Source organism: Spermophilus citellus (genome assembly GCF_964194105.1).
Source record: "Spermophilus citellus genome assembly, chromosome: 8".
NCBI lineage: Eukaryota > Metazoa > Chordata > Mammalia > Rodentia > Sciuridae > Spermophilus > Spermophilus citellus.
The window spans coordinates 4081985-4106259 of NC_138189.1; the positions used below are offsets into that span (position 1 = coordinate 4081985).

Sequence of the window (24275 nt, forward strand, 5' to 3'; positions counted from 1 at the left end):
CCGCCGTCGCCCCGCCGCATCGCGCAGGCGCCCGCGCGCCACCGCCCGGCCGCCAGCCCGCCGCGCTGCGCCTGCGCGCCCTCGCGCCCGCCACCCCCCCCCACGACGCCCCGCCCTCGGTCCGGCAGTGGGCGGTGCGCGGACCGGAAGCGGCCAGGGCGCGCCACGCCCTCCGAGGCACCGCCCGGCGCCCAAGTCCAATCAGCCCCTCTCGCGGCCTCCTATTGGCCGACAGTGGCCGGAGGTGGGGTGGAGGGACAGGATGCCAAATAGTGTTTGACCAATCGCGGGGCTCAGCGCGTGCGCCCGGTTGCCCCGGGAAACCTAACAGCTTCAGCCCAGGTCCGCGGCCTGGAAGCAGTGGTCGGAGATGGAAGGGGATTCCGAGCGCGCTGGGGACTCTCTAGACCAAAGCGGAGATGGAGAAAGCCTCGTCTCTGGGACCAAGGCCACCTCTGACCTCCAGAGCCCCGCCGAAACCTCGGAGCCTGAGCCGGAGGTAGAGGAGGCAGCGGAGGCGGCTGGGTTGGTAGAGATCCAGGAGGGAGGCGCCGCTGAGGACGAGCCGACCGAGGCGCCAGAAGGGCCGGCGGCCACCAAGGCCGCGGACGAGGACGTGCTAGGAGAGCCGGGGAAGCAGCCAGAGCCTGAACCTGAGCCCGAGCCGGAACCCGAACCCGAACCTGAGCCCGAAGAGGCGGCAGCTCAGCCGCAATCCGAAACCAGGCCCGAAGAACCGGAGGAGGCTACAGAGAAGGAGGAAAAAATAGAGGAGGAGGAGGAAGAGAAGGGGGAGAAAGAGGAGGAGGAGGACGAGGAGGAGGAGGAGGAGGAGGAGGACAAAGAGGAGAGAGCGGCAGCAAAGAAGAAGAGGACGACTAAGAAGAAAGCCCTGTCTAGAGACTCTGTGCAGTTATCCACTACCCGCGAGGATGCTGCTCCAGCCCCAGCGACTGAAAGAGAGGAACCTAAGCAAGAGGAGGAAGAGGAAGAGAAGGAAGAAGAGGAGGAGGAGGAGGAGGAGGAGAGTAAGGTAGAGAGTGCTGAAAGAAAGGAGAAAAGCAAGGAAAGGCAGAAATCTTCCCTACTGGGCTCAGTGGACTACCACGACCAAGAGTGGTCGGAGGAGGTGCAGAAACTGGAGGAGCAGCAGCTTCGCAATGAGCTCTTGGAGCAGTACAACACCCTGGTGGTAGAGCGGAACCGCTATCAGCGCTACAATGTGTACCTGCAGCACAAGATCTGTGAGGTGCTGCGCAAGAAGAAGGGCGTGGAAGCAGTGGAGGTGCTAGATAAGGGCCCAGAGCCTGAGGCCCCCGAGAAAGAACAGGCATATTTGCACTACCTGGCCATGCTGGAGGACATGAAGAAGCAAGAGGCAGATGACCTGGAATGGTATCACCAGGAGCTGGCCCAGCTGAAGCAGCAGTGCCAGGAGAAGGTGGCCAGGGTAGAGAAGGAGTGGCACCGATTCCAGGCACTCAAGAAGCAGGTGGTGATGCAGGCCATGGGCAGCTGCCGCATGCGGGGTGGGCGCCAGGCTGCACTGCGGGAGGTGAAGCAGATCCAGGCCTTGGAGGATAAAAAGGAGAAGGAGATGAGTGCCGTGCGGCTGGAGAACGTGCAGCTGAAGCAAAGCCTGTCACATTTTGAAACCAGAATGAAGGCCCAGGAGGACTTGACTGAAGGTCTGCTCCTCATTGATTTTGAACAGCTTAAGATTGAGAACCAGACCTTCAACGAGAAAGTGGAGGAACGAAATGAGGAACTTTTAAAACTGCGCAACAAGGTGACCAACAATGTGCAGATAATAACCCACGTGAAGGAAAAGCTGCACTTCATGGATATGGAGAATGCATGCAGAAAGGCACAGCTTTTGGAAATTGAGGCTCAGGTGGCTCTAGGAAGGGACATCCTGACCAAGACCAAGCAAGCCCGAGACAGCCTGAGGGGTGACAACATCAAGCTGAACCAGAAGTGCGGCCTTCTGGGCAAGGAATCATTGCTTCGGGACTTGGAAGAAAAGATGGACAAGACTGAACTACTCAACCAGCGCCTAGAATCCCTTAAGCGCCATCACGCTGGGCTTACTTTATCCTGCAAAGGTATGAGGCAGAAGATCAGGGAAGCCAAAGCCTTCCTCCCCCGCTGATATGGTGGACGAATAGAGCAGCAGAACATTGTCTCATCCACTTTTACTTTCCCTTGTTGCTATCCTTAAGAGGCCTATGATCTCTGGTTTAGGAACCATGATGTTTTTCTCATTTTTCAGCTTCAAAACTAGTGCTGACCACAAAATTGGGTTAGCAATTTTACATGGGATGAAGCAATAGACCCAGAGAAACAAAAATGGAGTGATTTAATGTAACGTGACTTCTCAGGAAAAAACTAGAGTTGAGCAATTCCATAATTTCAGTAACTTAGTACTAAAGAGCACTGTTCCTCTTCTATGTGTAAGTAGGTGAAGTGCAACAAGTGGGCAGAGTACCGAAAAGTCTGTGCTTAAGCAAATTATTAAATTCTCTTTGGATTTATTAAGCTGTGTAGTCCTGAATTACTATCTCAATTAGAAACTCACAAAGTCCCCTTGATCTTGCTTTGTCAGTAGCCAGTACTAGCTTCTGGCGTGTAAATATCCATCCATCTATCTATCTGTCCATCCATCCATCCCTCTCTCTCCAGGAAACAGGAAGGAGGACCAACAGGAAAGGAAGCCAATGCTTGGTTGTCTTTACTTTTTCAGTGGAAGGAAGCTCAGTCTTCTCACCATTTATGTTTCTGTCTTGATGATGGTTTTCCATTAGAATCAAATATTTTCTTGGATCCTCTGAAAAAACTGCATTGATCTGTTTAAAAAAATAAAAGTGGTATGTTTTTTCCCAGGGGAAACAAAACAGTGACCATTGGTTTTACCAGGTGCAAGACTGTGAATGGTGGCTGCTGCCGTCACATACGACAGCCTTCCGCACCCAGCCGAGTGCTCTCTGATGGCAACAGGGTGCTCGCTCATTCCTAAACTTCATAGGTCATAGGAAGACCATCCGTCTTTGGTGCTGGGTGCCTCTGAAGACTGGTAGAAACCCCACTCAGGGCAGGTGGCTCAGTGGCTGAGAATGTTGCCACTGCTTTGTCTTTTGATGACATGATTTCGTTTTCTAAAGCATATTCCCTGTGAGGTAGAGGAAAATTAAAACTCCTAACTTCCATGGCTTGAGTACACTATTTTCTCTGATGTCACCCACATGTACTGAGGCAGGCAGTAAAAAGCTTAGATTTCCACTGCCGTCCTCCCCTTACTGTGATGGGTCTTCCTTCTCCCCTTGTCCATCAAGGCCAAGTGGAGCAGTAAGTCCCTGCCAACAGAACTCTCTTCTTCGTGGCTCCAGCTAGAAGCAGTGCAGGCCTACTGGGTTCTTCTGCTGCTGGGGAAGCCTCCTGGTGAAGGGTCAACAGTGCTGCATGTCTTGACCAAGCAGTGGCTTTCATGATAATGCTGTCCTTTGTCTCTCCGGTGTACTGTAGAGAGAGCAGGTATTCTCAGCTGACTTTGAACCAACAGCATTGCCCAGCCGAATCCTGCAGCTTGGAACCTGGTGACAAGTGGATCCCAGCCCAGCTGCAGAAAGCTTTAAGCTGCAAATAACCAAGTAAGGACTGCAAAGTAAGTCACCAATGTCCTCAGGTTACAGTCACTGTGCTGGACAGATACACCCCCTCCTGTGGCCCCACCTCCTGTGGTTCCAATCAGATTACAGGGCCAGGCTTCACCAGGAAAGAGCAACACTCCATAGACTGTTTCCTAGGGTAACTTCTGAAGGAAGAAGTCCACAGACGACCCCCAGCATGGTATCGCAGCGCTTTCTGTGGCCCATCCAGCATGCAGTCCCTGCTCAGAGAGTGCCTCCTTAGGCTTCTACCCCCCACTGAGATCTAGGTCCCTGGAGGCCTGCAGGTTGTTTGGCATTATGCTAATATATTAACCCATCTCCTTCATATTCTGAAAATAAGCCTTATTTGAATGTTTTGTCTCAGAAACTGCTAAGCCCTGTGTTGGATTCAGAAATAAATTACAGGAAGAAAGACCATCCTCTCAAAAGTAAAACCAAGGAGGGCATATGGCAGGGGCAGTTTTGTAGTCAAAGCAAGAAACACTGCAGGTAGACTGTGGACAGTCCCAATGCAGATGATCCACAGGACAGGACTGTCACACGGAGGTTATCTTTATGAGTGTTAAAAGCAAAGGCTTGGGCTGGGGCTGGGGCTCAGCGGCAGATTATTTGCCAAGCAGGTGTGAAGCCTGGGGTTTGATCCACAGCACCACGAGCAAAGGCCTTCTTATCAGAGTGCAGGGCCTGAAAAATACATTGTGAGCAAGATGCTACATGAAACTAAACCTTTTTAATAGGTATAAATCCCCAAGTATCCCCTTCAATTTTATAGGACAGTTTTGTAAATCAGGTGCCCACGTAAGCAGAGGCCAGGGCCCCTGAGAAGGAAACATTTACCTTTGCTAAGTGGAAGTCATTTATGGTGACTTCCTGCACTTGAGATTTTTACATTATGTAACCATACGAGATTGTCTGTAGCCCTAGTTCTGTCTTGGCCCTGGTGTGGGAGCCTGCCCATAAGACAATGGCAGCTCTGGTACCTTGACTTGGTGCTTTTCACTTTTAAGCTTCCAGCTAGCACCACTGTGATGAGTCCCACAAATGCAAGAATGGAAGGGACCACAGGGCTCTTGGGAACTGTGCAGCACTTTCTCTACTACTTCTCAAAGGTCCTCTAGTTTCTACTTACATATTGGTTTTAACAAGTAAGATCATGGGCTGGGATGTGGCTCAAGCAGTAGCGCGCTTGCCTGGCATATGTGCGGCGGGTCAATCCTCAGCACCACCTATCAACAAAGATGTTGTGTCTGCCAAAAACTAAAAAATAAATATTAAAAAAAAATTCTCTTTAAAAAAAAATAAAAAATAAATAACCTTTCTCTTTATTCTATGCCTTTCACACTTAAAAAAAAAAGTAAGATCACACTCCCTGGGCTGGGAATGTGGCTCAAGCGGTAGCGCGCTCGCCTGGCATGCGTGCGGCCCGGGTTCGATCCTCAGCACCACATACAAACAAAGATGTTATGTCCGCCGAGAACTAAAAAATAAATATTAAAAAAAAATTTCTCTCTCTCTCTCTTAAAAAAAAAAAAAAAAAAAAAAAAGATCACACTCCCCAAAGGCTGCCATGGGTGAGCACAGGCCTATCTAGAAAGATCTAGCCTGGGGCGAAGACTCTGGCATCAGGCCAGCCTGGGACAATGAACTCATCTGTAAAATGGGGAAATGCATTTATAGAAAAAAGCAGAATAGGAAAACAGTATCCCTTATCCGATGATAAAATTAGAGGTATTTTAATTTTCTTTCCTGTATTCCCAAATTCTACACAATTAACATGGATTTAAATTGGGAGATAATTTCAGTTTTTTTAAAATTCATAAGTTCAAGAGCGTAAGATACTAAATACTGTTAAGGGAATGAGTCTAGCAACCCACCCGATGTTTCTGGGGTTTTTATGGTAGAGTTAGTTCAGCCTCTTGTTTTTGTTTCATCTTCACAAGCCAGTGGGTAGGAGCTGGGTCCTCTTCCAAACCTTCAGTTGTGGAAAAAGAAAATGAGGACTAGGTCACAGAGCACCTAATGACAATGGGTGGGTATAAGATTCAACCCCAGGTCCATTCTTAACATCTACCCAAACTGCACCTCAAGTTCAGCTTTATTTTTAGCTGGAGCCTTTCTACCAGGAGCCACACAGCAGGGGAAAAAGATGAAGGAACACCGCTTAAGATGAACTGAGGCTCTGGAGTCCAGAGCCAGGCTTCCAAGTCCACGGGTAGCTCATTTTGTTGTAATGTCAGAGCAGAGGACAGTTCTCCTCACTCTGCACAGAATGTCCCACAAGGTGTGTGCACCCTGGGAAAGGGGCTTCAGCTGATCCAGGGAGACCTGGCCTTGGTGTGAACCTGCCCAGGAAGGGAATCAGCCATCCCAGAGCAGGCTGGCTGCAGGGAGCAGTGCTCAGAGAAGCCTTGGAGCAGGACAGGCACTAGATGGCGCCCTGAGCCTCTCAGAGATATCTGGACACTTTTCAGCCAACTTCCAGGCAAGAGCCTGAATATCATCAGCAAATGTCTGAGCACATATTTGGCACCATACAATGCGGGTCTCACGATTTCCCTGAAAACTGAAGTCCCTCCACATCTTAACATGGTCCCGTCTGAGGGGACTGGTCTTGTCTCTGAGGTATCTCTCTGCTGGCCAGCCCCCTCCCTTCCCACCAGGAGACCAGCAGCTCCTCCCAAAGTACAACTGGGGTGTACCTGCCCCCACACTGTGTGGGTGCCATGCCTGTTTGTTGGCCCTTCTGTGCCTTGGTGGCAGGCTCCACACTTTTGGAATGGTGTCTGAACTGTCAGCCCCACTCCCCAGGTGTACAGTGCCCAGGAACAAGTGTCTGCCCATCGTGTTTTAGCATTCATAATCCACAGCTCCCTCCATCAGCCTCCAGCTGCCCTGCAGGCCATGCACAGATGATGCAAGTGTCCCCACCAGGACTTAAGGAGCCAGGCTCCCAAAGGTCCCAGAGCAAACGAGATCTCTCCAGAGGGTGTCTGAGACCTGCTCTGCCACCACCCAGCCATAGCAGCCTGAGAAAACCATTTCTCTGTGTCACATGTGTGGAAGGGGACAATGATCTTCCACAAAGCTGCTGTGGAAATTAAATGAAATTAAATTTCCACAGTGCTTGGCCCAGTGCCCAGTGTGGCCACAGCAGCCAGACAGCTCTCAGCAAAAGTGGCTGCTGTCCACTACCCTGCAGCTAGCCAGCCTGCCTCAAAGCCTGCAGGGACAGGGGCGCAGAGAGAAGCCACTGGCTCAATGGAAGGTAGCTCTGTGTCTGAGCACTCTTCTGAGTGTGCCTCCTCCTCCCAGCCTCGTGCCTGTGGGTGCACTCATTCCGCTGGGGTCTAAGTACCTCCTGGCCCTCCAGCCCTCTCCACCATCTCGAGAACAGCTTTACTGACCCTGCCCCACAGAGAAGGCCCTGCCACCACACTACTGGGTCACAGCACCTGACTCACAGGCTTCTGAGGAATTGCAAGGAGCCCTTAGCCCAGGGGCTGGCACACAGTGAGTACCTGCTGCACTCTGGGGTGAGTGGTGACATGCGCAGGGGCGGTGAAGGTCACAACAGGATGGCTTGAAGAGAGGCAGCAGCACAGGGGGGCCCCTCCAGCACAGCAGAGAGGGACCCTCGGCTGCATCCTCTTTTTGATGAACAAGCCTAGATGTGGATTTCAAAGCAGCAGATGCTCAAATTTCTGCCATGCTTCAAGGAAGAACCTCAATTTTAAACCAAACTACAGAGAATATAAGTAACAATTTTACATGACTTTTATTTAATAAAACCACATATTTACAATTCAAAAAGTCCTAGTTTGATACACTTTACTAAATAAAGGCAGAGGTTAACTGTTCGAGCCATTAAAACATGATCTGCAGCAATGTTATCAGGAGTTCCTATCAGCAGCTCTTTAAAACTCAGAAGCCAAGCAGTTACAAAGTACCTCTGAAGTGAACATTGTTCCCAAATGAGATCTCAATGACTCTGGAGGTGGCTCTTGGGTCTAAAGGGCAAGCTGCTGCTGACCCCAAGCCCTGGGGTACAGAAAGTCCCTGGCCCTTGAGGTGGACAGTGCAAACTTCCAAGAGAGCCGCACAGCAGTGTTGCCAGGTCACCTAAGCAGCAGCCTCAGAGAAGCAGGATGCTGTGCTTGCTAACAGCACTCTGCCCAGAGGGACCACAGGACCCTTGACAGGACTTAGAACTCTACAACCTCTTAGGGGACACATGGAACTCATATGATCCCTTAAAAGGCCCCCAAAACCTCGTCTGGACTGAAGATGTGGCAAACGTCCCAGACTGGCAGGGAGCCTGGTCTGAACCTTCATGCACACTGCAGATTGATGTCGGGCCATTTGACAAGCAATGGCGAGGGTGGGGCAGGAGCCTGCTCCTCACCTCTCTACGATCTAAGGAGCATCGTTATGTACAGTAAGAAAATATATACATCTTCAAAGAACAGAACACCCTCATCACGCACGCAACTGCACACATCTGCAAGGAAGACAGTGCACAGGCCACTGGCCTAACTACATTCAATACCTCCATGTCAGGAATGGCTGGGTCTGGAGGCCACCAGGACCACAGGTGAAGATGGCACCTCGTCCACGAGGTCAGGCAAGGCGGCCTTCCAAGGCTGAGGTGTTGTGGGACCCATCATGCTCTAGAACCCCCCTCGAGAATTCACAGGAGAATGCAAGGGGAGGGGAGGTTCCAAGAAGAGGGACACATGGAGTAGGACAGAGGGTGTGCACATGACCCTGGCCTGCTAACCTGCTGCGTCACCTGAAATATGGCCAGCAGGCAGGGCAGATGCAGAAAGTTCATCAGGACAGGCCACCCCCAAGCTGGCTGCACCCCCAGCCCAAGCCTCCTTGCTGCATGTGGTACAGCACCAGGGCCTCCCTCAACGAGGAGCTGTTCCCTGGGGTGGGAGAAATGGCTAAGAAAGGTGAGTGCAGACCACACCAGCACTTCCAGACTCTGGCTGTGTCCTTGAGCCTGGCCTGTCTGCACCCCCAAAGGCCAATATGCTAATAATGGGTTACCAGGTGGGAACTTGTTTCCATCTCTCGTTGGACTAGTCCATGCAAAAACTGCTCATTTCTGTGAATTTGGGAAATCAAATTTCTTATACAAAGTTCTCAAAATAGTCAAGGAAAAGCAAGAATAAAAAATTTGACAATAAACTTGGGAAAATCAGCTAAAATGGGAAAGGGATCATGGTCCAGACAATGAGAATTCTGACAAGACTGGTTAAGTACGTGTTGCTCACTCCTCTGTCCTCATGGTGGTTTGTGAAACACCTTGGAAAGCCAGGTGTGTCAGGGGGTCCCTGGCACTTAGGACAGTCCAGCTATTCATGACAAAAGTGAAGTGGGGATTCTGCAGAGCCCAGGAGCAAACCCCTCACATGCTTCGGTTTCCAGCACCACACAGCCATCCTCGGCCTCCCTGGAAACAAGCAGGTGCGAGGGGCAATCCCAAGTTTCTCCCACCCTGTTCTTTAAAGGAGGCTGTTCACATCAGCTCCCGGGGGTGTTCTGCCGCCACAGGCCCCTTCTGCACACAGTCCCCTGCTCCAGCTCCTCACCACAGCTCCAAGGACTCTGGGAGGCAGGTTCCCACGGAAACCTAACGTGCACTGTCGGCCTTCCTGCTGTGATTTTGTCAAGGCAACATGGTCAAGTGTTAATATGAAGGTCATGTGGACTCCCAGGGAGCCCAAGAGCAACACTCCCCATGTGCCCATCTCCTGTTATGTTGTCTTGGTGGGCAGGTTTCAAACTCATGGCCTCCAGTTCTGGAAAGATCATCTCAATAACTAAATCAGCGATTCCTCTCATCTAAAATATGAGCCAGTATCATCTCTCCCAAAATAATATTTCTCATGCATTTGGCTAAAAAAATTGTAATGTACTTTCCAGTGGCTGGCATAATAGCATTACAATTTAATTGACTTTTGCTGAAACAAAGAAGGAGGAGGGATCAACCACTGCCCTGTCTTTAACCTGTGCAGAAAGCGCAGTGGCTGGCTGCAGCCCCCAGGGCACCAGCCCCTGAGCTGCTTAAGGCTAAGCCTGGATTTTGCTGTTTGTTTAAGGCCAACTCCAGCGACAGGAATCAACATGAACAGAGCGTGCCTGCTCCTCTGCTGCCACTGCCGGGGTGGGTCTGAGAGCACACAGGTGCCACCTGAGACCTGCCTCAGTGCCAGTGGGGGTCACATCTGCAGCCTCAGTGTCTGAGGGACGGGCTTCCTTTCTCCATTTCCCGGCTGTCTTTTTGCAGCGCAGCCAGCACCTAGAGCACAGAGAAGACTGCTGTGGTTAATCCTCGAGAGGCACTGTCCCCAAGACACCCATGAGAGCAGCGCAGAGCGGAGCAGTGCAGAGCAGAGCAGAGCAGCGCAGAGCAGAGCAGCGCGGAGCGGAGCAGAGCAGAGCAGAGCAGAGCAGAGCAGCGCAGCGCAGCACAGCGCAGAGGAGCCGAGCAGAGCTGAGCAGGAGCTGAGCAGGAGCAGCGCGGAGCAGAGTGGAGCAAAGCAGGTAGCAGCGCGCAGAGCTTAGCAGAGCAAGGCAGCGCAGCCAGCGTGATGGCAGCCACCCCCAGGGCAGCCCCTCCAACTCCGCCTACTCCACACTTTCCCACCCTCTGGCCCACTAGGCACTTTCCCACCCTCTGGCCCACTAGGCACTTTCCCACCCTCTGGGTCCTCTTTCCTATGTGGGCCATTTCCTACACTCATGCTGACCAGCCATAACACCAATGTCACAGCAGGGTCGTGGGGATAGTCTCTTCCCTCAGCCCCACAGGACAATGCTGCTCCTGCCAGCTTCTTCCTTCATCACCAAAAAACCAAAGCCCATTCACAGCCTCCCTTCAGAGGCCGCCCCAGAGCCTGGCCCTGGTGCTGCTCCCTCCACTGCCCTCAATGCACTGCACCCTTACTTTAAAACTCATTCCAGGGCACTGTGACTACCCAATGTCAGTGACAACACACATGGAAGGGTTCCACCCAGATTCTGCCATTTTGCCTCCTCTCTTTTATCGGTTGAAACTATGCTGGGGATTATTCAAGCAGTGGGTGCATATGCATGTGCCTGTGCGCCCACTGGCAGGGCAGGAGAGCTTCTTTCACAGGAAGTACCAGGGAAGGAAGCTGCAGGAAAGACCTGTAAGACCCGAATGCACAAGATGTGAAATCAGGGTAGGGACAGCCCTGCCTGTGAACAAAGGCCATTAAGAAAGGTCTTGGCTGGGTGCAGTGGCACACACCCCAAAATCCAAGTGACTCAGGAGGCTAAGGCAGGAGAATTGCAAGTTCAAAGCCAGCCTCAGCAACTCAATGGGACCCTAAGCAACTTAGCATGCCTCTGTCACAAAATAAAAAATAAAGAGGACTGCAGATGTAGCTCAGTGGTCAAGTGCCCCCAGGTTCAATCCCCGGCACCAAAACACAAAGGCCCCGACTTTTCTGTTGAGGCTTTAGAAAACTATGGAAGCAACAAATCACAGAAGGTTCCAGAAGACCTCCTCACACACAGGGTCAGCTTCAGGGGCATTCAGCCTGTGCAGTCTCATGCCCAGAGTTCAGGCAGCCCGGCATGGCCTACTGCTCTGCAGTCATGGCTTAAAATTCTTGCAAATGTTCTAGTCACAGCCCTTACATCGTCCATCAGTTCATTAGCCAGAGAGAAGTCGCTCCTGCCCTGACACCTGGCGCAGCCCAGCAAGGCCCAGGCCTCCCCACCAGCTAGGCAGACCTTTACACGGCTTTACTGAAATGCAATTCACCCTTCAAAGTGTGCAATTTGATGCTTTGGGGGATATTCACAGAAATGGGCACATATCACCAGTTAATTTTAGAACACTTTTGTACCTCAAGAAGAAACCTCTGTACCTCTCAACCATAACTGTCCTAGAGTGACCAAGTACAGGCTCTGGACTTGCTGTAGGTCAGAGGGCTTGCCTTCCTCACAAATGAGGGGTGGGAAGGGACAGAAAAGAAGAAGGTGGAGCTGCATAAAGATGGTATAAGACAAAGATCTACGGGCCAATCAGGGCAAGGACCCTATCTGGATCTTCATCAGTGAGACCGTGGATCCATTTATGCTGTTTGGCCAAGTCAGAACCTTGATTCTCAGCACAATACCTAGTGTATGAAGACAGGAAGGCATCAGGGATTTACTGGGTGATAGCAGTGCTGTGACCATTTATGTTCCAAGAGCCAGCATGGTTTGGAGACAAAACATGACAGTGGACATATTGCATGCAGAACACTGGGGGGCACGGGGAGGGGCACTGAAACAGTCCCCCTTCACAGATACGAGGCTGATGACTGGCACGTGGGGTTCATTGTCCTAGTTTTGTAAATATTTTAAGTCATATACTAATAAGAAAGTCAGGTCCATAACAGGCACAGCTGGCCCGTATGGGGAAGGGTAAGCCTCTAGACCCACCAGCTGGGCCTGGTACTCAGGTAACCTCGAGAAATATAGTCAGTCAGGTTTTTTTTTTTTCTTCCTTTTTTCCTTTTAAGGAAGCTAAAACTTGGAGTGAGACAACACCCATCAATCCCACTGGGGTAAGCCCTACATGGGAGCCTGGAGGAATGCAGAAGAAACCACAGGCCAGAGCAGCACAATGGAAGGAATATCTGGAAGGGACGGGGCCTCTTCAGGCAACCGTGACTTCTCCTTCTGTGATCTGCAAGGTGGATCAAGCTGCACAGGGCACACCGCTCCCAGGCAGCCCAGCTAGCCAGTCCCTTTTGCTCTGTCTAGCGTCTAGGGCTTAATTTACAAAATGCTTTGGGGCACGTGAAGAGTACTGCATGGCCTCCTAGAAGCTCTGAGCTCCCAGTACTGATGCAGGGGAGGGGGCACGCCACGACCTCTAACAGGCAGGAACCCATAGAGCAACCTGAGGCAGAGCCAGGAGGCCGCCCAGCTCTCCTCGCCAGCAGCCCAAGAACTGTTTCTCAGCACTGTGGGCAGCATGCTCCCTAGGTTATTCTGTAGTGCCAGCCCCATAACCAGAAGGAGAAGGAGGAGACTGCTTACCTGTGCCCACTTCTTGTTCCGACTTTGCATCTGGACTGTAGCAATGGCCGCGAACACCTCATCTGCTGGCAGGTCCTCGGGCAGCCTGGTCAGGAACTGGGCACTGTGGATGAAGTCCATCCTAGTCAGGATGTCCTCAAACAGCTTCAGGATGCCCAGGGCCGTTCGGAAGAGGAACTCCTCCCCATCCCGACAGAACACGTCCCAGATGCGGCAGGCCAAGTCCAGGGGCAGAGACTTACTGTACAAGGTGAAGATCCTAGGGAAAGTGAGAGAGCGTCAAGTTTGGAATGATACAAAGAAAGAACTCTCAATTCTAGCCTGAACCATGAAGAATGCCCTGAGTTAGTCCCTACCTATAGAATGGGGCTGGGGCTCAGCCAGAGTCCACCATTCAGGCTGAGCTCCCCTTTCCCAGAAACACGCACTGAAACAACACACAACTGCACCACCAATGCCAAATGCTCCTGCTGCAACAGGCAGCTAGCCAGCACCCACTGTACGCCCCCTGTGGTGGGGCTGGGAAGGACGGGTAACACACAGGACGCCTGCTCATACAGTAGCATCAGGTGGGCCTGAGGGTGTGCCTGTGGTGGAGGGCAGCTTCCTCCCAGCAGGGGCCAGCAAAGAGCAAAGTAGCATTTCTCAATCAGCTTGACTATGGATTACAAAACACAGATCTTAAACTTGTACGATGAAAACTGTCAGATGAAAAAGTAAAATAAAGGCATATGTTCCTTTAAACAATATGATAATTGGTCAGGATGGGGGGTACACACCTATAATCTCAGAGACTCAGGAAACTGAGGCTGGAGGATCATCAGTTGGAGATCAGCCTCAGAAACTTAGCAAGGCCCTCTCTAAAAAAAAAAAAAAAAGGCTAATCACAGTACAAATTACGCCCCCCTGCCCGCAGCCTCGGCTGTCTCACTGGCAGTACCTACCTCCAGGAGTAAATGGCCCTGACCCAAAGCTCCCTCTGCCAGGCACTGCAGGGCTTCTGCTGTAGGGAACTTGCTTTAGTGTCAAGTAGCTCTGTCCTAAGCTTCTTACCATCACAAAAACAGAACACACTGTCATCACTGGGTCTAGAAAGCACAGTTCAAGAAAGGTCTTGAGACCTTGTGTTTCCTCAATCTGCAAACTGCTCTCAACTCCGTCCAGAACAGACTTGTTAACATTGTATTTTGAAAAGTGAGAAAGGCAGGGCCCAGTGGCACATGCCTGTAAACCCAGTGATTGAGGAGGTTGTGCCAGGAGGATCACAATTTCAAGGCCAGCCTCAGCAACTTCGTGATGCCCAGTCTCAAAAAGGGCTGGGGGGATGTGGCTCAGTGATAAAGCAGCCATAGGTTCATTCCTCAATAATGACCACCCCAATGCAAAAAGCCCTGTGCTAATCTTTTTCATTAATTCATTTGTCTTCAGACAGTCCAACAAGTGAAGAGTTATGCTGAGGGAGCTGCAGTGCCAAGGAGCCACCTGCTTCCCACACAGCAAAGAGACAGCTGAATGGATCAGACCCGACCCTGGCAGATTACAAAGCCTGTGCCTCGAACCAGTAATTTTCAGATGCTCAGCTGTATTTTAAACCACATTTAAACACAGGAGCCAGGTGCACATGGGACACTGAAGCACTCTCTCAGAAAGCAGCTACACAGCACCCTCACCTGGAAGTCTCAGGTAAAGGGCTCGGGCCACTGCCTGGGAAGGAGATACCAGGTTCAGTCCAGCTCCCACAGAAACCCAGCCAGGGAAGCTGACCCAATGAACTGAAGAGCTGCTGTCCACACACTGGCCCAAGAACCCCTTCCCCACCACCTGGCCTCAGCCTCCCCTCAGCTAAGGACTGTGTGGGAACAGGGATGAGCAGGAATCCCTGGCAGTCTGCCAGGCCCCCTTCCTGCTCTCCCCATAGTGGGAAGAGAAAATCCATGGGTTTCTGTCTCCCAAGAAATGTTTGTTCCCTACCCCAACCTGGAGCACTGCATATTACTGTGCTGTGTATCAAATACAGCACGTTTAGGTCCAAGTAATGCACAACAATGGATTTTTGTGTTGCTATGCCAACAGAGTGGCTATGGGCTTATTAAAAAGACAGCAAAACCAAGCCATGTGCACCCACCTCCCCACATGTGTGGATAAAGATAGACTCTCCTCTCCAGCCACATCTCTTCCAGCTGCCTACCTGAGCAGAAGGGAAATGGGGCACTAGGGAGGCACAGAGAGAGTGCAGGGCCACGGTAAGCAGCTGTGGGGCAAAGCCTCAGGAGCCAGCAGTACAGAAGGCAGTCATTGTCCTTGTAATAGGGGACCCTGGTCTGCCTCAAGCTGCCCAGACTACACAGGGCAAGTGACTGCTTGCTGCTCTGCTGGGTGCCGCCCCACACCTCCTTCCTAAAGCCCTTCGAGGAGGCGCAGTCTCACCCTACGTGGCAGAGGAGGAAACTACCAAGAAAGGAAGGTGGTGGAAAAGCAGGTTTTAGCGTAAAATAAAAGGGTAAAAGTCACCTAGCAGCCTCAGTCATCATGAAGTCACACTGAGATTGGGACCCTCAGGCCCTGACACCCCAGAATCCAGCTGTACCCTGGCTTCATCCTTCACCTCACGGCACCTGGGGATCCTTGTGTTCCTAAGAAACTCAGAGACCAGGAACAAGTGTGCTAGGTAAGAAGTCTCCACTAAGCCTCAGCAGACTCTGAAACTTACTCAAGAGCCACTACTGGCTTACACTCAGCACTAAGCAAAGGCAGAGGTGCAGACACCAAACCTGAGATGCCCTGCCTGGTCCTGAGGGCAGTGCAGTCCATATCACCCCAAGCCCATGCGCTCTCCTCTCTGCCCCAGCACCAAGCAGAACATGAAGCTTAGCCAGTGGGCTTCAGTTAACACCTCCTGCATGCCAGAGGCTCAATTCCTCTGGAGAAGGCTGATCGCAAAGCAGTGCTTGCGCTTGAGGAGTCCCGAGTCCCAGGCAGACCTATGGCCCAGAAGCTGAGAGCCACCCATGAACGCTGTGCAGGAGCCCGCTTGCCCTGCACCTCCTCTGTAAGGTGGGAATCCATGTAATGATAGGCTTTCTAGGTAAACACCATTGCCAAAGCCACTAATAAGCACAATATGGAATGTACCACTTGATACTTTGATTAAATTAAGACTATCATAAAATCCACTTATGCCTCCAAAAAATCATGCCACTAGGCAGCAGTGGGAGATATTTTGCAAGTTAAATGACCTTGTGCCAGTCCTCCCAGAGTGTGGACCCTTGACAGCTGGCCACTCAAAGCCCTGTGGGAGGACAAAGACAGGTGACAAGCCCCGGCTCTGATCTCCACGTCCACATGATAAAGAGAAGCAAGGCACACCTGGGTAAGAGCTCTCATCAGCAAAACCACCTCCCTGCGAGCCTCGAGGAGGAGTGCAAACAGCTGAGTGGGCTTCTGCCAGGCTTCAAACTCATGGCTTCACAGGTTCAGTCCACGGTGGGCCAAGTTCCCTGCCATGGGGCCAAATTCATTGCCCTGGGCCCAAGCAGAGGCAGAACATCACAGCAGAAGTGTACAGTGGAGAAGTACCACCCTGCTAATGGCAGCAGGAAGCAGAGAGAAGAAAGAGGAGCAGGGAGGATGCTCCCTTCCAGCACATGCCCCTGGTTACCCACCTCCTCCAGCCATGTCCCACCGGCCTATCCAAAGGAAGGCCTAGGAAGAACAGGTGTGCCTGTGCCCAGGACATGAGCTGACCTGGGTCCAGGCTCTGGGAACACAGAAGTAACCCACAAGGCTAACAGCTCAGTATGGCTGGTGGTGGGAGGGAGGGAAGCAGGCTCTGGGGACAGACAGCAGAGAAGGGCACTTCTCCTACCTGAATTGCAGCATTCTCATCTGAGCACTGCAGAGCACACCCAGGACACTTGAGGCCACACTGCACGGTGCCCTCAGGCTTTGCCATGGAGAGAAGAAAAGGGCTCTTTCGCCTAAGCAGTTGGTTGCTCTAGCCCTGGGGTGGTCACACCACAGGCACGTGCACAGTGCCAACCACATGGCACATGCAACCCAAGACAGGCCCAGGGCTTCCAGGTGCAGACACAGCTTCAGAGGAAGGAAGCGTGATGGAAGGGGAGCAAGGATCTGAGTCAGACCAACCTGGACCACGTACTACAGGGGAGACACAGGGAGAATGGGCCTCAGGGACCTCCTCTGTGCTCAGAAACAGGGTACCTTCAGTGTGCGATTCCCAAACAGGAGCTTCAAGGCCAGGCCTGAGCAAGGTCTGTTCTTGACCTTTGCTTCTTCCTCACTGCTCATCTGATTCTGATGGAGCTTTCACCTAACTGTCAGCACCCAACAGACAACCTTGATCACTATGGACCCACCTCCTCTGTAAGGTGGAGACACAGCTTCCAGGTACAGACACAGCTTGACTAAAGAAGCCAAGAGCCAGGCATGGTGGCACACGCTTATACTTCCAGCAGCTTGGAGACTGAGGCAAGGGGATTATAAGTTTGAGGTCAGCCTCAGAAACTTAGCAATGCTCTGTCTCAACTAAAAAATAAAAAGGACTGGGATGTGGCTCAGTAGTAAAGTACCCCTGGGTTCAATCCCCAGTACAAAAAAAAAAAAAGAAAGAAAGAAAGAAAAAACCCATGAAATGTATGTGTCCTGTGCCAAGTTCAACTTAAACAGTTTTTACTGAGGACGTCCTGTGTGCCCAGCACTGGCACTGCAAACGCAGATGGTGCAGATTTCATCAAAAATAAGCCGGCCCTGCAGGGGCCTCATGGAGGTGCAGTGAGCAGCAATCACATCACAGAACAAAACCCTCAGCTCTGGAAACCCTTGGAGCTTTCTTTTTAGGTGGACACCTAGAATTATAGCCACCCATGGGCTGGGACAGAAGAGGCAGAGCTGTCCTCGGGCATGACCCACCCAGCCACCAGTGGACTGTGAAGTCAGTGAGGGCTGGTAATCAATAAGAGAACAGAAGGCTTCAGAACACTCCCCACATTAGGGTTAGGTCGCTTCATGGAACTCTTGTTCTTGGCACATACACATTAAGTTTTTGCACACAAGGCTGTACACAGGGTCACCATATAAAATGTACTTCCTAGCAGAGTGTGATAGTACATACCTGCACTCCCAGCTACCTGGAAGACTGAGGCAGAAGGACTATAAGTTCTGGGAAACTTAGCCAGACCCTGTTTCAATATAAAAAGCCTAATCACAACAGGGGGCAGAAGAAGTGGGGGTCAAGCCAGACACCCTCTCTTCATTATGGCACTTTTTCTCTTCTGCAGAACCCCTTCCCAATTTGGGAGTGTTGTCTTGAAATGCCCTGAAAGGTTCATCCTGTGGGTTCCACATGGGCCAAGCAGGGCACAGGGCATGGAGGGGCTTCATGGCCATCACAAGGCCACAGGCAGTATGAAAGACCCTGGGGTCACTGCAGGGGTTGCTGGATCCTGAGGTACACTCCCTTCCTTCACTCAGGTCCTGGTCCTCTCACCTGACCCTCAACCTGGCATACTCTCTGGGGTGACGGCCACACCCTTTTCTCAGCAACCCCGTTCCCTTCTGTACACAGCTGTGCCTTGGGTATGGCTCCAGCAAACTCTCTGAACTTCTCACTGTGGGTCTCAGGAGGCCTCTATTTAGACAGTCCACAGATACCTCAGAATTCCTGAGTCCTAACCCAGATCTGCCTCCATTTCTGATCTCAGCTCTGATGCTCAGGCTTGGACCATGAGGCCAGCAATTGTCTGACATCGAGACCAGCATGTTCCTGGAACCCACCAACTCCCTGCTCCTTACTACTTCCACTGCCCTTTGCTGGTCTCTCTTCCCCAGGAACTCCTGCTTCGCAAGTCACTCAAAACTCACTTGTGCCCCAACACAGGCCTTCAAGTGCCCCTGTGACCTTCAAATCCTGCCCAATCCCTTAGTATGGCCTCTGAGACTTGCCACAACCTGGCTCCCAAATTCCCTCTGCCCATCCTTGGCCTCTTGATGTAAGCCCAACCCCACCCACCCACTGCTGCTTCTCTGGGACCCCACATTGCTCCCCCCCCCCATGCCTTTCCTCAGTAGACTCTGACCCCTAGGCCAGGTCCAGCACCTCCTGCCTCCCTCTGCAGACAGCACCCACCACTGCTGGATAGTGCCATGACCCAGGCCTCTCCACAGCAGCAGCAGCTCCTTGCAAGTGGGCACTGCATCCTGCTCATCACCACCCCAGGCACTTGGCAGAGGGCCTGGCACATACCTGCCACCTACAGACATCTCATCTGTTTATAGATGGACAAACAGCACTTTGAAAACAAGCAGGTCCAAGACACCATCTTTGTCTGGAGGAATCTAGAAGGGCCAGGTAGTTAAAGGAAGCCCACAGTGCAGAGACATGATTAGCAGAGCAAGGCTCTGGAGGATAGCTGGCACCTCCTGGGCAGGGCAGAGAGGAAGCCAGGAAGCAGGGCACGGGAATTCAGATAAGCCCTGGAAGAAGCTCACCATGAGGACAGTGGAAAGCCGGCAGGGGGCGAGAAAACACAGAAAACCACAGAAAACAGTCTTACCAATCTATTAGGTAGATGTCTGGAGTTAAGTTGTTTTTCTTGAAATGAGCAAATAATTTCGGCAAATTTTCTTCAAAGAATACCTCAAATGCAGCGAAATAAGTCAACATCTAGGGAGACAATGTGAAATATACTAATAAACTAATTATCAGCACAAGTTTTCAACCTATAAAAAAGAGTCAATATGTTTACACCTTTAGAATCTAATGATTATCTTATAAAATTGCTACATGTTTTGAATGGTAACTAACTGTAGGTACTATTCAGGCAAATTATGATAAGCACTATCTCTAATCTCACAATAGCATCACTAGCTACTGAACCCAAGAGCAGTTACAGGATGTGCCTAAGAGGGGTAGAAGAGCATTATTATTAATATATAGTAGAGCTGGGACTCGAATCCATGCCTGTCCCAGGGTGAAGGCTGAGTTTTACAGGCTCATTCCTGTCCTAGACCATCTAAGAAAGGTCAGTCCAAAGGACAGCAGCACCACCTGTGAGAACCCTGCCATAAAGGATGGTCCCACTCAATATTCCCATTCTAGAATTTTCCCTCAAAAATACAAGCTAAACTAATTATAGTTTTTATTACATATTTACAAAGAAAAAGCTGGAGTCTTCAAAGTTAGCAGAAATTTGAGAGGGATTGTTTTATTATAAGGGTAAAATTCAATTTACATCAGGAATATTTCCTAGGAATAAATTTCAGGAGCAACATCAAGGCAATATGTATTAGCACTGATGAGTCGTCTCAAGAGTAAGAATCTGTCCTAAAGATTTTTTCAATCTCTGACGATTATATTTCTTGAAAAGTTCTCACCTGATCGATTAAGAAAGCAATACCTGTAAATGCTCACTGCAGAAAACTTAGACAATACATGCATTCCACTGAACTCTGGCTACCTATCACAAACACTATAGCTAAGCTCATGTCCTGTGACTGTCGATCAAATACGGTTGCAATTATATCATACGTTCGATTTTACAGACTCTTAATTAGTGAGGTTCCTTCAGCACTCCCTCACATGACAGATTATCACTGCTGCACTGGGTGAGCCCCAGATGTGAATCCACTACTGCATTTGCTGAGCCCCACTTTAAAGTTTCCATATTCACAATTACGAATCTACATGATGACCATCTCTATGCATAATGTTCTGTCCACATTTGTAACTTTCCTAAAACTGACTCTTACTAGCGAACTGCATGCTAATGCTGGGAACAGCACCAGTTGTCTTCCAAGAGGACCCTACTAGTTCATATTTCCCAGCAGCCACCAATTTAGCACGTTTTCTGAGGAGTACCCATAAGTCCTTAAGCTACCAAGGAAGAAGCCCTCCCCAGCTGATCTCAAGTAGTAGATCACCAGGTGCTGGAGCACTAGTGATCCCTCTGTGCATTGAGACGAGGCTAGATTAAACACGGAGGGATTCACGAACTGCTAAGTCTTCTTCCAGGTTACATAAGGAGCAAAGGCTCAGGAACCAGAATGGATTCAAACCTCAGCTCTTTCACATACCAGATATGTCTTGAACAAGTCACTCTGCCCTCCCGAGCCTCTTCCCTCACCTGTACCAAGCAGAGGACTCAGTTGCTAAGTGTGTTAGGGCCATCAGGCAACCACTGTCAACTCCTTCCATTTGTTCAGTGTGGTGAAGACCATCTGTAGCAGCATGCTGAACAAACTGCTGCTTCATTTTACAATAAACGGGCATGCTCTTAAACATGCCTCCTTTCTCCCATGTAGGAGCACATTCCAGAGGCCCCACGTGACTGTGATTGGTAGCAAAGGTCAATTCTAAGATACTGTATGGACAGACCCAAGGTGGACACTGCCATAGGTTTTCCTGACACACCAAGTACATATGTTTGCACTGGAGCCACCCTCCTCCCTCATTTAAAGACAGAATGCACTAATCCACTCTTACACATGGCCACTAAACTCCTGTTTCTATGCTTATCTCAAACATGCCCAGGTACTCTCCCACTCCATAGTGTTCCTTGTTACCAATATCTCTTTGTGGAGGAAAAATGCATTCTTTTTCCCCCCTGAAAATTCAGAGTGCTTTATGGGCAACTCCATAAAGACACAGCACCCAGGGCACGTACACGGAGCATACTCACAAGGCCATGGTCCACTCGGAAAAACGCCATCTGACAGGGTTTATTCAAGAGATTAGAAAAAGCAATAAAGGCATCTGCAGTGTCGAGGTTCAAGATCAACACTGCTGCTATGAAGGACATGCCCTGAACCTGGGGAGGGAGAGAAAGTGTGTCAACTCACAGCAGCTTGTCCTCACAGCACAAGGGTCCGTGTAGCCACCCACCCACTACTGCTCACCCGAAGCTGAACTGCTGGCCCCACCCACTCTGACCAGTCCTCTCAGTGCCACCACTCAGCCCAAAGGCCACCTGTTCCACTCTTCATTGGCACCCCATCCCTCCAAATGAAAAACCATAGCCAATCCCCATTAGGCCTTTGCATCTGAAACACTGCTCTCAGTAAGGGCCCTGTCCTGGGGCTACAGACAGGCACATCTGATTTAGCATGTTTAACAAAAGACCATGCACACACGCGTGCTAAGCTGCAGAAATGCTGGCAGCACACTTTTCAAAAATGGTTACCACTTGAGGCTTTATTGAATTAATGTTAGGGAAAAAAAATCACATGCAGAAAATGGAAATCACACCCAGTTCAAGTGTGATTAACGCCACCCAGCAGCCGAGTCAGCTCAACTTCTTTATGTGGGATGGAGTCAATTCATTGCCAGGAGGCCTTTCATCTTCCTCAATAAAAGACAAAGGCATTCAACCTGGCATTGGCAGCTGAGGCATTTTGGATAAAATCTCAACTTTCTTTATAGATTGTAACATTATAAAGTACTGAAAAACTTCACTTACATAGCCCACATCCGGTCGGTAACAAGTATAAGCGCCCAAAATACTGTGCAACATGTCATGATACGGGCCACCCTAGAAGGATCAACAACCAAAAACATCACATGCATAAATACTGTTAGTGCTCAGAACAGTGCTGGATGCTACTGCTGCCACCACCAGTCACTTGCTACTTACAGAGGAGGAGATGCCAAGCATCAGGCTGCAGCTCTACATGCAGTATGCAGTTTAACAGACTAAATACCAACTCGCAGTTAACAAGGAGGTGTGCCGCTCAACCATGAAGCTGCTCTGAAAAGGCTGATGGGTCAGGAGTGAGCGCCTAGTAAAATGTCTTTACTCCTGCTGAATGTCACATTCCCTTCAAAGTCAACCTGAGTGGGCAGGAAGCTCTTTAGGCAGCCCTGCTCCTGGCCATGCAGACGGTGACTCTGAAGCATCCCATCCCTAGATGCCCTCATCCTGAGGGTCCTTCCTGCCTCCCTGCCCCCAAATGACATTCGCCTTGCATCTTTTGCATCTTTCTGAACAACAGGTCTGGGGAAAGGCTCTAGCCTTAGGTGTTGGCAGCTGCCACTTTATTTCAGTCACTCTCCCAGCTCTCCATTCACTTCAAGATTTCCATTTGCTCCTTTAACTGCTTCTAAAAACATTAGTGGTAGCCCTTTTTTTTCCCCCTGATGGAGCAAGAAGAAAGCCCTGAGCTGCCTCACACTACTGCTGGTGTGCAAGAAGACACCATGAAGGGACTGGCTGGGCCCAATGCAAACCCCTCCAGACCATGTGCTGGTGGCTGCCATGTGCTGGTGGCTGACACAAGAGTAGCAACACTCCTGGCATGTGACAGAAGTCAATCCACAGGTGACCTTGGGCACCTCCCATCACATGCTGACCCATCAAGAGGCTAAGTAAAGTAAGAGACACTTGCAAATGAGAAGAATGAGAGAAGGAAAAATAACAACCACAGAGTCAAAAGATGGCATCCAGGCCTGGGGGAGGTACAGAATCAAGGCCACCACAAAACCAAGAGTGACTATGGGGAGGCTTTGTCTGTCTGTCTCAGGCTGAAGGAGAAAGGTATTGTGAAAGCTGCATGTTCTTAAGGGAAAGCATTGTTCACCCTTATGATTCCTGCCTTCTTGCTCCAGTGCCAGCAAGTGGCAACTCCTTCTTCTAAAGGCCCTTAACTTGCTTTCAGACATCTGTTCCCCCACTGCCCTTTGTTATTAACCATTAACTATTCATGAGATCGAGAACCTTGGGACCCACAGGCTGAGGGAGACTTGTTTGCACAAAGCAACCCAGAGAGAAGAGGCAACCTCTCTACCACCTGCCCCAACCCCTCAAAAGGGACCCCACAGCTCCCACTGCCCTTCTTCCTGGTCTACCCTCCACCTCCAGAGAGCTACCCAGGGATTCTCCAGCTCAGCATTTCTGAAGTCAAGTCCCTGGTGGTATGCCCAGGGAGCTGCTCGGGGGCCCTGGGGCCAGGGAATTGAGAAGCTGTGCCTGGGCTGCTGTAGGGCCTTTGCAGGCTCTGAGGGCTCTGTGGCACCATGTGTAGACAAACATGTGAATCCCAGAACCTGAGTTTGCCAACAGCAAGGAAGGCTTTAGGAACCGTTTTAGGAAACACTGCCCCAACTGTCATCTGAGTTCTTCTTGCTCCCCTCTCCTCAGGACAGTCCTCCCAGGATCCTCCCTTCCTTTTATCTCTACTAGTCAGAAAGGTTACTAAGCTCCCTCTGATCCTACACTGCAGGGAAAAATCAGGAAGACAAGGCCTCTAGCCTAGTGGGCCTACCACACCTCTTCTAGGCTGCCTGAGGAGAAAACGGCTCTTCAGCTGGTGGCAGGAGTCAAAGATAGTAAATAATAACTGAGCACTGATGGAGTACCTGTTATGTGCCAAGTACTTTCAATAGCCTGGTTAGGTAGCTGTGAGCATCCCCAGGTTACAGATGAATAAGAGGAGGCTCAGAGGGGACAGTTTGCCCCAAGGCCACAAGCTAGCCAGAAGGCAAGGGAATGCAAGCCCAAATCTGCTTTGAAACCCTTTCTACAAAGC

General features: G+C 50.6%; 2 protein-coding genes across 11 annotated transcripts in view; one reads left to right on the forward strand and one right to left on the reverse strand.

The window, feature by feature from the left end:
• Positions 1 to 145: 145 nt before the first annotated feature.
• On the forward strand, positions 146 to 5058 carry CFAP184 (cilia and flagella associated protein 184). The gene has a single exon (XM_081304231.1). The coding sequence runs from the start codon at positions 371 to 373 to the stop codon at positions 2150 to 2152; it is 1782 nt and encodes a 593-aa protein (XP_081160357.1). The 5' UTR covers positions 146 to 370; the 3' UTR covers positions 2153 to 5058.
• A 2362-nt stretch (positions 5059 to 7420) lies between these two features.
• Positions 7421 to 24275, reverse strand: part of TBC1D14 (TBC1 domain family member 14) — a 99194-nt gene continuing 82339 nt past the window's right edge. For 8 of the 10 annotated variants that reach the window (XM_081304221.1, XM_081304225.1, XM_081304223.1 and 5 more), the window contains 5 exons: positions 22211 to 22282; positions 21434 to 21562; positions 19310 to 19419; positions 12738 to 12996; positions 7421 to 9975 (listed from right to left, as the gene is read on the reverse strand). In XM_081304221.1, coding sequence (XP_081160347.1) covers positions 9910 to 9975; positions 12738 to 12996; positions 19310 to 19419; positions 21434 to 21562; positions 22211 to 22282 — 636 coding nt within the window. In that variant the 3' untranslated portion in view covers positions 7421 to 9909. The remainder of the gene's footprint in view (positions 9976 to 12737; positions 12997 to 19309; positions 19420 to 21433; positions 21563 to 22210; positions 22283 to 24275) is intronic. The other 2 variants (XM_081304226.1, XM_081304224.1) reach the window with 1 other exon arrangement.

Bases quoted from the DNA above. Each gene is read 5' to 3' on its own strand.
- CFAP184 (XM_081304231.1), top strand. From the start codon at position 371: ATGGAAGGGGATTCCGAGCGCGCTGGGGACTCTCTAGACCAAAGCGGA.